This window comes from Rhipicephalus sanguineus, chromosome 4, assembly GCF_013339695.2.
Source record: "Rhipicephalus sanguineus isolate Rsan-2018 chromosome 4, BIME_Rsan_1.4, whole genome shotgun sequence".
Lineage (NCBI taxonomy): Eukaryota > Metazoa > Arthropoda > Arachnida > Ixodida > Ixodidae > Rhipicephalus > Rhipicephalus sanguineus.
This window is the reverse complement of record NC_051179.1, coordinates 172564019-172579012: the sequence shown is the minus strand read 5'-3', so window position 1 is coordinate 172579012 and position 14994 is coordinate 172564019. Positions and strand designations below refer to the sequence as shown.

Genomic DNA, 14994 nt, shown 5'->3' with positions numbered 1-14994 from the left:
GTAGCGAGACAAAGGCCAGCGGGACACACGCGTTTGCGGCTCAAACTACGAACCTCTGCCTCCCGTGTTGCTGAAGCGCAGTGCGGTAGTGTGTGCATGAGCACAGGCATCGGTTATCCATTACTAGAAAGCGCACACCCTGCCGTTTCTCTCCTTAATTACGACGATTTTAAGAAGTGCATATCGGGTACCAGTGTTGATTGTGACCTTGTTGATATCACCTTTAAGCGGAATTCACGATTAGCTGTGTCCAAGCATATGATCAAAATTTCAGCTACCACAACGGTTTATTCATGATCACGGGCGTTAGTCGTCTCGACGGAGACATGCCACTAGGCGTCAACATGGGTGCATCCACGTCAAACGGTGCTATAGCGGCCAAACACGAATAGATTGTACAAGCTCTCATATACCACTACACAATAAGCACCACTTCTGTGAAGGCACGTTTCACTTTTGTGTTATACCGATTCATTAGACGGAGGGATCAGCCATGTTTTTTTTATCAGTGCGCTGCTCCTCGGGCGTTCTCACAATGCATGGACGACACATACTTGCCACGCACGGCTGCGCCAACACACGAATGCGACGTCAGTCGAGCTTAGAACGCCTGACAAGCAAGACCGTCATTCGTCTTGTTTGTTTGTGTCGTTCTGTGACGATGCGAAGACCGCCAGTAGTCAGTCGTTTTGTACGGGCGAAGCGCCTAGTGATCCGCTGAAGCTTTCTGCACCTCCCGTAGTGTTGCTATGTTTCAGGTTACTGACAAATTCTTATGCGCACGGACGACAGAGAGAAAACAGCATTTGTAACGCCCGATGGACTATTTGAATTTAACGTTATGCCTTTCGGGCTCTGTAACGCTCCCGCAACATTTGAAAAGTTTCTGTACACTATACTTCGCGGTTTGAAATGGGAAGTCTGCATGTGCTACTTAGACGACGTTGTGATCTTCGGCCGAACACTCCGTGACCATAACGAGACCTAGACTTGCTACCAAACTCCTTGGGGAACACCAGCCTTGTGCTTAATTCTAAAAAGGGCGTTTTGGTGAACGATAAGCACTGGTGTTGGGACATCTGGTCGACAAAGGAGGTATGCGACCAGATCCACAATAGGCGTCAGCCATGAAGACATTCGAGGCATCTCGCTCTGTAAAGCAGCAGCGAAGTTTTTTAGGTTTATGCTCCTACCTTCGCCGATTCATTCCCAAATTTGGTCACCTTGCTCATCCGCTAACACGCCTTTTTCAAAAAAAAAAACGCCAGTCCTGCGCGGAAAGCGCAGCACAGTAACAGCGAAAGCTCGAAGAGCGGCATTTCTAAAGCCCTTTATAAACTCTCTTGTGGCTACTGATACAAGTACACTAGGAACGTACCTACTACGCCACAAATCATAATTTTTGTGAAGTTGAGAAGTACCCACTACGGCATTACTCGTCATTCTGCGGAGAAGCGAGGTACCATCTGTAAGGCATTATGTGCACTTTGTTGGTGCGACGATGAAGAATTACGGCTGATCCCTTTGTAATGGGTTAGAAGCTTTAAAAGACCCACTAGTTACGTAATTCGCATTATGTGCCGCCCGGTCGTTATTTCATTCTCCCACCACGCTTTATAACATACGCTAACGTGAGAAAGAGATAGAAAGAGGGAATTAACCTTGTTGAGACCCTGAGCAAATGGACCATGGGAGCCTTATGGGCTTCCTTCGCAACCGATAGAAGTGCACTTGCGAGGAACCCACTACGTTATAAATCATCATAATTTTTGTGAAGTAGGGAAGCAGCCACTATGCAATTCTTCTTCATTCTACGCAGAACCGTAGTAGCTGCTAAACACCTGTAAGACATTATGTGCACTTTGTTGATGCTGTGGCTGATGACGATGAAGAATTATGGGTTGGAAGCATTCAACAACCAACTCGTTGCGCAATTCGCATTGTGTGACGCCTGCTTACAGAACTCGCGTTGTGTGACACCTAATTGTGATTTTACTCTTTAACCACGCTGCATTGCATATGTTAATGTGGTTCCTTCCCGACATGAAGCCTGTATAGGGTCATTTTGCAAAAAAGTTTCAAGCACCGACATGGCTCTGAGGTTGAATATTGGGCTCACAGGCATAGGGCCCAGGTTCGAACCTCATTCCATCCTGGAAATTTTTCATATTTCGTTTATTTTTTCTCCTTTCGAGCGATAGTGGTTACAGACACCGGCAGCGGACAACTACGGCGTCAAAAACGGCCCTTGTTGTGATCTCATAACAGCTTTCGCTGTAAAAGGCGTTCCTGTTGAGTAGAGCTCAGAATACGACTTATCAATTCGGCAGCTAAAGCTACCGCTGACGTCCCAGCCTATTTTTCGCCAGTTCAATCGCTCATCACCAACACACGTTCATACCGACGCTAGTGAGAGAGAGAGAAAGCTCTTTATTGAAAAACAGACAATTCTGCCGGCGTACCTAAAGGCGTTCATTAGGGTGGCTTGTTGGGCAAGTTGGTACATAGTTCTTCGTGAGGAAATGCCAGCAGCACCAAGAAAGCAGAAGAAACAGCCAAGAAAAAAGAGACCGGGACAGGTAGGATGCTGGACTAACAACTGACTTTAATTCGATGAAGACGCGAACAAGAAACCGATATGAGCATGCGCAGCAACAACCATGAATCACTGAAAGGCAACCTATCACCTATCACTGTCAAGAAACCGGACCTCCTTGTCATTCAAAAACACAGATGGCGCACTCACACACTTATCAGGACCAAGTTTGTGAATCTGAAACGCTTCAATAATTTCACGTTCTTTCTGTGTTTTAGCCCTCCCAGTCACCGAAACGTTGCTGAAAAGAGGGGCGCAACCGCACACTTTGCAGTGAATTGGTAGATTTCCACCCGCGCCCGTAGGAAGTAAATTAGCGTGCTCGCGCAATCTATCGTTCACACACCTACCCGATTGCCCAACATATTCTTTGCCACAGATCAGGGGAATACTGTAGACAATGCATGTATCACACCTGCTGAATCTGTTGACATGCGCCGTATTACACCTGGACCTACTATCCCCATACCGCGCAACGCGCTTACATATGATAGCCAAAATGCAGGGCGCAGAAAACACGAGCTTGACCGCGTTTCTCACTGCCACCTTCTTAAGATTGTGCGATACGCCATGTAAGTATGGCATAACAACTACTTGCTTCTTCTCTTCACATTCCTTACGCTGTCTAGAAGGCTGTTTCTTTTTCATGTGCAGAGATTCCGCTACCGCCTCAATCATAACCTGAGAGTAGCCTGCATTCACCAGCCTCTCAACCTGCTGATGAAAACCGGCTTGCATTTGATGCGTACAACTTTTTTTCCAATGCATTTGAAATGCAAAGGTTGGCAATTGCTCGCTTTACGAGCTTCGAATGGGAAGACTCATACGGAAGGAGCATCTTTTTAGTCCTCGGACTGTACATCCAGCAGATATGATGATGGGACAAAAAAAATTAGTGACAAATCTAAAAACCTAATAGAATTATCAAGTGGTTCTTCATGAGTGAAACATAGATTAGTTGGAGCAGGACTGAAGCACCTGCAAGGTGTCACGGATGGCACTAGTGAGGCAGTCACTTGGTCCAATTTTTAAAAGAATAAGGAAGTCATCTACGTATCTGAATATATGGGAGACTCGTCCATCATTTAAAATTGTACACACAGAGTTGTGAAATTTAGCAAGGTATATGTTACATAAAATAGGCGCCACGCAGGAACCAATGCACAATCCATTTTTCTGCAAAAATAACTTGCCTTCGAAATCCACAAAAGTAGCCCGAAGATAAAACATTAAAAGTTCCATGAAGTTGTTCGTCGACAGGCCGCAACTACTTTGAAAGGCCGTCTCCCCATTACATTCAATAAGTTCCTGAACTGCCACAAACAGTTCTTGATGGGGAACGGAGTAATAAAGATCCTTTATGTCCACCGAGAACGCTGAGTTTGCTGTCATATTTGCCGACTTCAGGACATCAATCACCTCCCTGGAACTGTCAATTCCAAAAGGATCATCAATGGTCAGCGACTTCAGGGAACGTTGCAGGAACCTTCCGGCTAATTTCTGCCAGGAACCTGTTTCTGTGACAATGGTTCGCATGGGATACTCCGGCTTGTGGGTTTTCACCGTAAAGAAGGCAGAAAGCACATCGCCATTACTCTTCCTGACGGCCTTCTCTAACGACTCGAGGTTCAGCCGTTTTAAAAGCTTCAACGCCTTCTTTCTCACCCTTGATGGCTTCTCGTTCACCACCTTGAAATTCTTAGCGATCGCTTCGCTAGCCTTCTTATTGAACAAGTCATTTGGGAGGACAACAAACCCACCTTCTTTGTCGGACTACAGAACGCTAAGGTTGTGGTCCACGAGAAAACGGACGACTGGCCGCAGAACTTTGTCAGTGGGACCATGACTTGAACTCCGCTTCATCAGATGGTCAAGTCCCTCCAAAAGGCACCTTTCTTTCTCTTCCACAGGGACTTTCGCAGATAAGTCACGAACCGTAGCTAGCAACTGATGCCGAGGCAAACGTGGTTCTAAGGCGAACTTCGGTCCCTTTACCAAGAGCGCATTGACGCTCGGTGGAATCGAGGCGCCGTCCAAATATACCACACCCCCCGCACTACACATTCGCTGGGGTCTCTTCAGCACAAGCCGCACTACTTCACGCCAGTGGCTTTCTGTCAGAAGCCCCGCACGATGAACCTGTTGGCGGAAAAGAGACGGACCTAAACGGTCACCGTAATCTTGCAGGCAAACTATTTTGAGCCAGTCTTTCCAGTGCCTGACCTGTCTCCACGTTTCTGCAATCAAGATTTTACAAATCCTCTTCCAATGCCTTTCCGACGGCGGCAGAGTCCCGAACAAGGCGACAATATCCATAACAGGAACTTGTGGTAGCCTCAATGCTCACCGGAGCCGAAGACTACCGCGGGTTCAGGCTTAGCGAGCCACAGGGCCGCGTCTACCGTCGCCTGCTTACGTTTAGCGCACCGCTCCGCGCGCGCTCAGCTAGCAAAGGCGTTGAGCGCCGCGCGGCATAAACACAGTGTTCGATCAAACATGCACACACACACACACACTTTATTTCCCTTTCGGCGGCACCCCAACGAAACACCACGTCCGCTCCCGGGACGCGGGGAGCAAAGGGCCCCCCCCCCGCAGGCGGATGGAATACACAAAGGGGTTCCGCGAAGCACGTCGCAGCTCGCAATGGCGAGCTTTGACACGCCGCTCGGGAAAAGGTCCCTCGCGGCTATGCTGCGCACTCTCGCGATGACCACTGGGCCTGGTCGCGAGGGTTAGGGCAATCTCCGTACGCGTGGGCCTCCGGCAAGTGCGGCTCGGCGTGGTACGACCGCGCACGAGCACTAGGCACCGCTCTTTGGCTTCACGTACGAACCGGAGCTAACACTGAGGTAAACACGCCTGCAAGGATGCCGAGGCACCTAGGCAGGCTACAGCCCGGCGATTCCCAAAGGGGACGTCGGGCCAGAAGGAAATACGTGCTTACCCAGCGGCGTCCGAGGAGAGAGAGAGTTCGTCCCGGCCTGCACGCGCGTCTGTCACGCCGAATTTCGCGGCTCCAAGACCGCGTGCAGCGCCACCACGAGAGCCGGCGCGTAGCGCAAGATGGCGCCACTTGCCACTTGGAAGGGGAGGGGACAAAGCAGCAGTGACACGGGCTAATAACCGAGGCAGTAGCCAGGTGCGGGACGGTCCAGCAGAAGACTCGGAGCACGTGATAATCGCCGGGGACTCAAATTTAGTTAGATGCGAAGAAGCAGTCAAGGAAAGGGTGAGAGGCGACAAACGAGTTTTAATAGGGATGTTCCCGGGACATAGGCTGGGATCAGTGATGAGACGAGCTAGCGCAAAACTCGCAACTAAGGCTAATGGACGTAACCTCGTGATAATCGCGGGAGGTCTAAACGACGTCTTGAATGAAGAATCAGCCGAACTAGCGCCCACATTGGCGAAAGGGGTCGATGACATGCGCGCCATTTCCCCTCAGGTGCAGATAGTGGTATGCACAATACCGGAAGTACCAGTGAGGAATATCAACTTGCAAAGAGCGGTTGTCGACGCAAACAAAGAGATATGGCGAATTAGTCGTGAGAAGGGCTTCGAGGTAGTGGATATAAACAGGGAGGTGCACAGGTGGGGCGGTTTCCAAAGAGAAAGAATTCACTTCGATAAGAGGCTTGGTCATGAGGTGGGTTGGCGACTGGCAGGTCGCGCAGTAGCTTTTTTGGGGGGCACGCGGGCCCTTCGGTGCCCAGGGTAGCTTGTAATGAGGAAAACAACCAGGGGGACTCTTTGACAGGCAGTATAGCGAAAAACCAGAGAAAAGGTAAAAGAAGGGAGAAGGCGCGTGTTGCAATTAGTTACATAAACATGCAGGGTGGCAGAAAAAAGGCAAAATGGTTAGAGATTGAGGAGTAGTTAAGCAAGGAACAGATAGGTGTTTATGCGGTTACAGAAACACACCTTAGAGACTTGGAAGAGCCACCACATATTGACAATTATATTTGGGAAGGATGTAACAGCATCACATCAGAAAGGAGAGGTGGGGGTGTTGGAATGCTAATCCATAGCAGAACAAAATTGGATAGAGTGATACAAACGTGTTCAGAGCACATGTGAGTTTCGGGCACAGTAGGTGGAAAGAAAACGTGGCTAGGCGTAGCTTACTTGTGGACGGGGAATAACTGCAGAGAAAAGAATCTGGAGATGGTGAAATGCATAAGCACCGATATTAAGGAATTTGGTCCTGATGCCGAAATAATCCTTCTAGGGGACATGAACGCTCACATTCATGACCTTGACGGATATTCAGACACCAATGGCAAGTTATTGCTAGATCTCTGCGAGCAACATAGTCTTGAGATAGTTAACGTGGGGCCTAAGTGTGAGGGGCAGATCACGTGGGAAGTCGGAAACCGGCAATCGAGCATTGATTATTGTCTCATGACAGAAGGAATATATGACAAACTTAGAGAGATGGGAATAGACGAGGAAGGCATTAACAGCTTGGGTAGTGATCATAAACGCATAATATTACAAATGGGATATAAAACTGATAATAAGAACATAGAATCAAAGTTTGGCAGCTTGTATCTAAATGACAAACAAATAAGAAATATAGCCGCAAGAGTCGAGGAAAAAGTAGACGAACTACCAGGTAAAGACTGGAAGTATAGTGAGCTGCTACATATAATCACAAAAGAAATGGAAAAAGAGAAGAAAACTATTTGTTGGAAAGGAAAGAGAAAGCCAAAAAGTTGGTGGAACAAAGAAATCCGGGAGGCGATCGAGAAGCGACGTGAGGCATCACGGGAGCACAGACAAGCAAAAAAGGAGAAGCGGCCACAGGACGAAGTCAACCAAATATGGGAAATATATTTAGAGCAAAAATCCATTGTGCAGAAATTAGTCGAGGCAAAAATTAAAGGTGAAAGTGAACGCTGGATGACAGAGATTCGCGAAAAGAAGAAGGCCGCGCCCAGGATATTTTGGAACCACCTAAAAGCGCTGGGTAGGAAGTGTGTCACAATGCAACAACATATGGTAGATGGAGGAAATCAATTGGAAGGGTATGAAGCGCTAGGTTACATCCGAAAGATAACAGCCGATTCATTTAAAAAGGTCGCCCAGGGGATTCCCCCGGTGAGTAAAAGTGCGCAAAGGAGTGCAACCGACGAAGATGTAGTACTAGAGAATTTCAATTGGAAGAAAGCCGAAGGAAAAATTCCTAAGCGCACTACACCGGGCTTAGATGGGGTTCCCGTCAGCCTCATTAACGAACTCGGACATAACACTAAAGAAGCACTGCTGAAAGCCGTAGAAAAGTGCTTACAGGAGAGGGAAATACCAGACAGTTGGCGAAAAAGTAGAATGAACTTAATCTATAAAGGCAGGGGAGAAAAGGATAACATTCGCTCGTATAGACCGCTAACCATTACATCGGTGCTATACAGGTTGGCGATGCAGGCAGTAAAATTAAAAATAGAAGCGTGGGTAGAACAAAATGATATTTTGGGAGAACTTCAGAATGGATTTCGAATCGACAGGCGGTTAGACGATAATCTGTTTGTCCTTACCCAGTGTATAGAAATATCGAAAGTAGAAAACAGGCCCTTATACGTAGCTTATCTAGATATTACCGGGGCGTATGACAACGTTAATCAGGAAATTTTGTGGGATATACTGAAAGAAGTGGGCATAGGTGACGACTGTATACAGCTTTTGAGGGAAATATACCGAGAAAATACAGTTTGTATAGAATGGGAAGGAATAAGTAGCAAGGACAGCGTTGAAATCAGCAAGGGGCTGAGACAGGGATGTCCTTTGTCCCCGCTGTTATTCATGCTGTACATGGTGAGGATGGAAAAAGCGCTAGAAGGTAGCAACATTGGATTTAATTTGTCACACAAACAGGTCGGCACGATGGTTGAGCAGAAGCTTCCAGGTCTATTTTATGCTGATGATATTGTCTTATTTGCGGACAGTCAAGATGATATACAGCGACTGGCAGATATATGCGGAAGGGAATGTGAGGCTTTAGGACTAGGATTTAGTGCAACAAAATGTGGACTGATGGTATTCAATGATCACGAAGACCATGCGGTCTTTATACAGGGCCAAAAAATACCGAGGGTAAGCGAGTACAAGTACCTCGGAGTATGGGTAAATGAGGGGGATAGATATATGGAGGTACAAGAGAAAGCATCGGTAGCAAAGGGAAAGAGGAATGCTGCAATTATGAAGCACAGAGCTTTATGGGGGTACAATAGGTACGAGGTGCTTCGAGGGCTGTGGAAGGGTGTGATGGTCCCGGGGCTTACATTTGGGAACTCAGTGGTGTGCATGAAGTCAGAGGTACAATCAGGAATGGATGTAAATCAAAGGACGGTGGGCCGCCTCGCATTGGGCGCTCACGGGAAGGCGACAAATGAGGCTGTAAAGGGTGATATGGGATGGACAGGCTTTGAAGTGCGGGAAGCTCAGAGCAAAATGAGGTTCGAAGAGAGGCTGAGGAAAATGAAGAAGGGTAGATGGGCAGAGAAGGTTTTCAGGTATTTGTATAGAAAAAGCGTTGACACGCAGTGGAGAAAAAGAACTAGGAGGCTCACCAGTAAATATACGGCTAGCAGTGCGGGCGATATGGCAACAAGGAGCATTAAGCGGAAGGTCAGAGAGGCGGAGAGGACTTATTGGATGGCAGCGATGGAAAAGAAGCCGGCTCTGAGTAACTACCGAAAGGGAAAAAACGAAATAAGGAGGGAAAGGTTTTATGATAATTCAAGGGGAAGCGCTTTACTGTTTGAAGCAAGGTCGGGCTGCCTTAGAACGCGAAGTTATAAAGCGAGATTCAGTAACGAAGAAGAACAATGTACATGCTGCGGGGGAACTAAGGAAACGATGGAACATGTACTGATTGAATGTGGCGATATTCACCCAGGTACACGTGTGGGCACGAGTCTACATGAAGCCTTGGGTTTTAGGGACAACAATGGAAAGCCGAACACGTCCGCGATAGAAATAAGTAAGAGACGGTTAGAGTATTCGTGGCAGAAATGTAGAGATAAAGAACAAAAATAAATAATGGGGGGAAAAATAAGGTCATTCTGCCTTAAGAGGCAGAGAGATAGACCGTGAATTTATATATATTTGGTATAATAACATAGATTTAATCAATGTAAATAAGGTATTAGGCCAACATAAAACAAGCAAGGATTTTTTTTTCTCCGAGCCTGGTGGCAGACATGTCACCGCCCCGTTACAAAGGGGACGCTCATAGCATCCATCCATCCATACGGAGAACGGGAGAGGGAAAGGATTCGCAGAACGGCGAAATGCCCGCGCAGTGGCTTCGGGCGCACCTCGGATCCCCACAAACTTTGGCCTTGACACATCTGGAGAGGTATCTTGCCTTGCAACTGTAGTACACAATTCCTTCCACGCAAATGCTCACACGGCCCACTGAAGAACGCGCACACAGTAAAGAGCCCAAGGTACAAGAAAACGAGTTCATTAGGGTGGCTTGTTGGGCAAGTTGGTACATAGTTCTTCGTGAGGAAATGCCAGCAACACCAAGAAAGCAGAAGAAACAGCCAAGAAAAAAGAGACAGGGACAGGTAGGATGCTGGACTAACAACTGACTTTAATTCGATGAAGACGCGAACAAGAAACCGATATGAGCATGCGCAGCAACAACCATGAATCACTGAAAGGCAACCTATCACCTATCACTGTCAAGAAACCGGACCTCCTTGTCACAGAAAGAACGTGAAATTATTGAAGCGTTTCAGATTCACAAACTTGGTCCTGATAAGTGTGTGAGTGCGCCATCTGTGTTTTTGAATGACAAGGAGGTCCGGTTTCTTGACAGTGATAGGTGATAGGTTGCCTTTCAGTGATTCATGGTTGTTGCTGCGCATGCTCATATCGGTTTCTTGTTCGCGTCTTCATCGAATTAAAGTCAGTTGTTAGTCCAGCATCCTACCTGTCCCGGTCTCTTTTTTCTTGGCTGTTTCTTCTGCTTTCTTGGTGCTGCTGGCATTTCCTCACGAAGACCTAAAGGCGCCTACATGCTACTCTGTATAGGGGAGGGGAGTGGGGACAGAAAGGACCTAGCAGGAGGAGGGTATGTCGGCATCGCCGCTGTACTTGTTCAGCGTAGAATAAGAGAGAGCTGAGCTGGTTGGCAAGTTTTCATTCTAAAAAGACAGGGCGTGCAAACACGAACACAAGAAAGAAGTCAGGACACCCAAACGCAGTTTGTTGTGTCCTGTCTTTTTACAATTAATAGTTCAGCATGTCGGCGAAAGCGAGCATGTGATATTGTACTCTAGCCGCTCCTTGAGTCGCTGCGAGTACATTTATACGGTCACCGAACAAGAGTGTCTGGCGGTCGTCTTCGCTGTGCCACGGTTTGGATCATACCTCTGGGGCACCCCTTTACTGTGGTCACGGATCATCATTAGCTATGCGGGCTTGTGAATCTTCGGAATCCCTGCGGTCGACTAGCACGCTGAGAACTCCGTCTGCAAGAGTATGGTTTCGTTGTTTGCTACAAGAGCGGCCGACGACATGCTGATGCTTATTGTCTCCCTCGCATGCCACTTCCGATGACCGAATGCGATGCGGACAACTTTGATGAATACATCACTTTTCTGCCCTCGGAATTTCCGGATATGGATACCTTCATATACGAGCAGCAGATACCTTCATATACAAGCAACCGCAACAATTATTTTATTAACATCTGAACGTCTTGACGCGCGGTAAACCGCGTGAGCAATGAACGGTTTATGCTGCTACCACGTTCAAACAGCAACAACACCCACAACAAACCATGCTCTCGCAAAACAACGATCACTGAAAATACCACAGCGTAATGCACGCTGACAGCTTCACCGTAAAAAATTACGCGCATATCTACCAAGGAAGTATACTGGAAACTGCCGTCTATGCTACTTAAATCCTAGCTACCGAAGGTAAAAAGGTGTCAAGAGCACCGTAGAGGCAGTGACGAAGACTTGACGCGCGATAAACACCAGATGGCGCCACAAATTTTCCGGTTTTTGTCACAAGCCACTCAGCGCGCATCAAAGGCGACAGTTTCACAATCATCTCAGAATACGATCCCTGGGAATCTAAATGTGTGCTAGTGTTCTGTTGTAGTTCATCGGGCGACACCTACTTCACATTTAGAAGCGAAACGGAATGAGAAATTTCAAACTGGCGAATTTCACGCCATGGTGCAAGTAATTGAAACTTCTGAGATTTTTAGGTATTGTTCATATCTGTGGTGCAGAAAATGTTGCCTGAACTCAACAGCTTTGAGGATTAGCAGGCTACAGATACGTTACACAAGCACATTCCTCGTTTCGCGTGACTTTACGTCGTTTTCTTTAAACTCAATAATTTGATTATTTGGCTACTCGCGAACATTACGCAGGTGATTTGTACGCTGATGAAATATTACGTTCGCACTAATAGATGCTTCCAGTGTTCGTCACTTCATGGCAAGCTTTTGCCGGAATTTTAACAAAAATTCACCATCAGCGTTCCTTCATATTTGCGTCATATTTGCGGCTTATGAAGCTCTTTGTCATAGAAAGATGGATGCTTTTAATGTTATGAACTAGAGGAGCTCATTAACGCCGGCCAGACCATCTTTCCATTCAGTGTGAAATCCATTTATCATACGAAAGTCTGAACCTTCAAAGAATCAAACGAAAAATGGCATGTGTCTTCCTAGCCAGAAGGTTTAGAACGTTCCTTTATCCGATTATGAATTTTCGTACCGTGTATACTGCTGGTAGTGCTGCAATAAAAAAAAATTACACCATCTCCCGCTAAAGGGGACCATGAGGCGATGCGAAGCCGGAGCACTTGCACGATCGCGTTCCGTTGGCGTTCGTTGGGCATGCTACCGACCTCGCGTCGTGGAACGCGAAGAGGGACGCTACGCGCGTCGTATCTTCCATCTAGCCTGGCCGTTAATTCTCACAGGGCGAGCGGGGAACGCGGCCTACAGGCGGGCGAGAGGGGGGCAGCGTAGGAGAGGAGAGAGAAGGGGAGGGGACGCGCATGCGCTCGAGCTCATCGCGGCGTTGAGCAGGGGAGAATTTCGGCATGTCTAGCCCGCGTTTCAGAGGAAGAGTGGAAAGGGGGAGGGGAGAAGGGGAGAGGGAAAGTGGAGAGGGAAAGTGGAGAGGAGGTGTGGGGAGGGGAGAGGAGGTGTGTGGAGAGGGTATGCGCATGCGCAGTAAGGGTGGTCAGAACGCACACCACCACCACCACCACCACCACCACCGGATTGAGCTCCGCCTTAAGATACTTCGCATCTAAAAACACCAGCATTGCCAACGCCTGAAAACTTCTATGGCCTCGCTGTATTTCTTCATGCTGTAGCTTTGTCAAGTAAGTATGAATCGGCGTGTAAAGGTGCAGAACTTACCGTTGAAGTCGAAGGAGTATGAGATGCGGTTTGCGAACATCGCCCGATTGTTGCCCAGTAAAATGTAGCTGTCGTCCGTCTCTGCGTCGCCGCGAATGGCACTCTCGGATTCGGAATGGGAACAGGCGATGAAGACTCCCACTTTGCGACCCCGCAACGTCGCAGGGTCGTAGCCAGCGTCAATGATGGCCTCGTACGATGTTTCTAGCAGCAGCCGCATCTGGGGGTCCATCATGTGCGCCTGTTTTGGGTTGACGCCAAAGAACTGCGCGTCGAAGCGTGACAGGTCACGAATCGTGCCCTTTCGATGAGGCAAGCCGAGAAATCCTGCAAATGACGGCGGTGTAAACTCTTTCGCAGGACGACCACCTGTCACCAGCCTTTTCTAACAGTTATTTGGGCTCTTCCATGGGCGCTGACATCAGCGGAACCCAAAGCACCGCTAGAAATACCTGCTGACCCTACCGACTAGAGAAAATTCTATGTAAAAAGAAATGTGTTGATGGAGTTGCTCGTTTCTTCGCTAATAATAAATGCGAATCATTACCAAAGGCACTTTTGATCTATCTATCTATCTATCTATCTATCTATCTATCTATCTATCTATCTATCTATCTATCTATCTATCTATCTATCTATCTATCTATCTATCTATCTATCTATCTATCTATCTATCTATCTATCTGTCTGTCTGTCTGTCTGTGTGTCTATCTATCTATCTATCTATCTATCTATCTATCTATCTATCTATCTATCTATCTATCTATCTATCTATCTATCTATCTATCTATCTGTCTGTCTGTCGGTCTGTATGTCTGTCTGTCTGTCTGTCTGTCTCGCTGCCTACGTGTGGGTTGCTCTCGTGGTCGTCTACTTGGTATATACAAGAAATGGCATAGCAGAAAACGAATACATGACGAACACGATTCACATGTCATGACAAGAATCCTGTGGTGTACGTCATGAAATTCTTTCCACCAGTAATGTGTGACAGACATTCTCATACCATGGCCCGTCGTGTGCGGGTATGATCCACAAGAGTTCGCCGCGTATACCTGGCACAGCGACAATATACTTTAGAACCTTAACGCGACAGCTTTAAAGAGCCCGTGTCACAGAAAATCATGTGCCGACGTTGGCAGCGTCGTCGATATGTCAAAAAACCCCATGGAAGCCGGAATCGACCCAAGCATTCTGCATGGCAGTCAAGTGTTCTACCACAGAGCCCTGCCATTGTTTACAACTGCTTTGGAAAAATACCCTTGAGAAGCGTCATGTCGGTGCAACATCAAATGTGGTTGCATTGTTATCTATCCGATTTTATAACAATGTAATAACCATTACATATTTACTCCTGTGACTCAGCAAGATATAGCCAAACGTTGCTCGAATATGTCGAGAACCGGTACTTATCATATGGAGATCACCGCACCACAGCGTTCACTTCGTTGCAGAGCAAGTGACGTCTTTGCTCTAAAATGAGTGACCATGTTACGGCAGAATATGAGCTAACCTTTACACGCTACTATAGTCGACGTACATGTCGACGTACGCAATGCGCAAAACTACTCAGATTACAAAAAGACGTCGATTCACCCCGTAACCCTTTGCTGAAAGTAAAAAAAAATGTCGCACAGGTTGCTACTGTTGGACTGCTTCGGATGAATTCGATTCCCACAATGCGTGGGAGATGCCTGATGTTTTTGTCGTAGTGACGTAGTTTTATATCATTACCATGCACAAAGTCGCTTGTCCGGTTGTGAGCCGGGATGTCCGACACTGATGAAGTCGAATATATATATATATATATATATATATATATATTATATATTATATATATATATATATATATATATATATATATATATATATTGTGAAGGTGTTTAATAGACAGCACTGAACGACAATGAGTAATGGCGACAGTCACGGCAAGGCACGAATTCCCTGCGCGAGCGGCGTTCTTTTTCAAGCAACCAAAGAGGACGACCCACTA

The 14994-nt window shown here is 47.1% G+C and overlaps 1 protein-coding gene across 1 annotated transcript in view; it reads right to left on the bottom strand.

Annotated features, from left to right (window-relative positions):
• The window catches only part of LOC119391856 (fatty acid synthase-like), a 200923-nt gene that overhangs the window by 164894 nt on the left and 21035 nt on the right, over positions 1-14994 (bottom strand). Inside the window, exon 2 of the mRNA XM_049415421.1 lies at positions 13002-13328. Coding sequence (XP_049271378.1) covers positions 13002-13328 — 327 coding nt within the window. The remainder of the gene's footprint in view (positions 1-13001; positions 13329-14994) is intronic.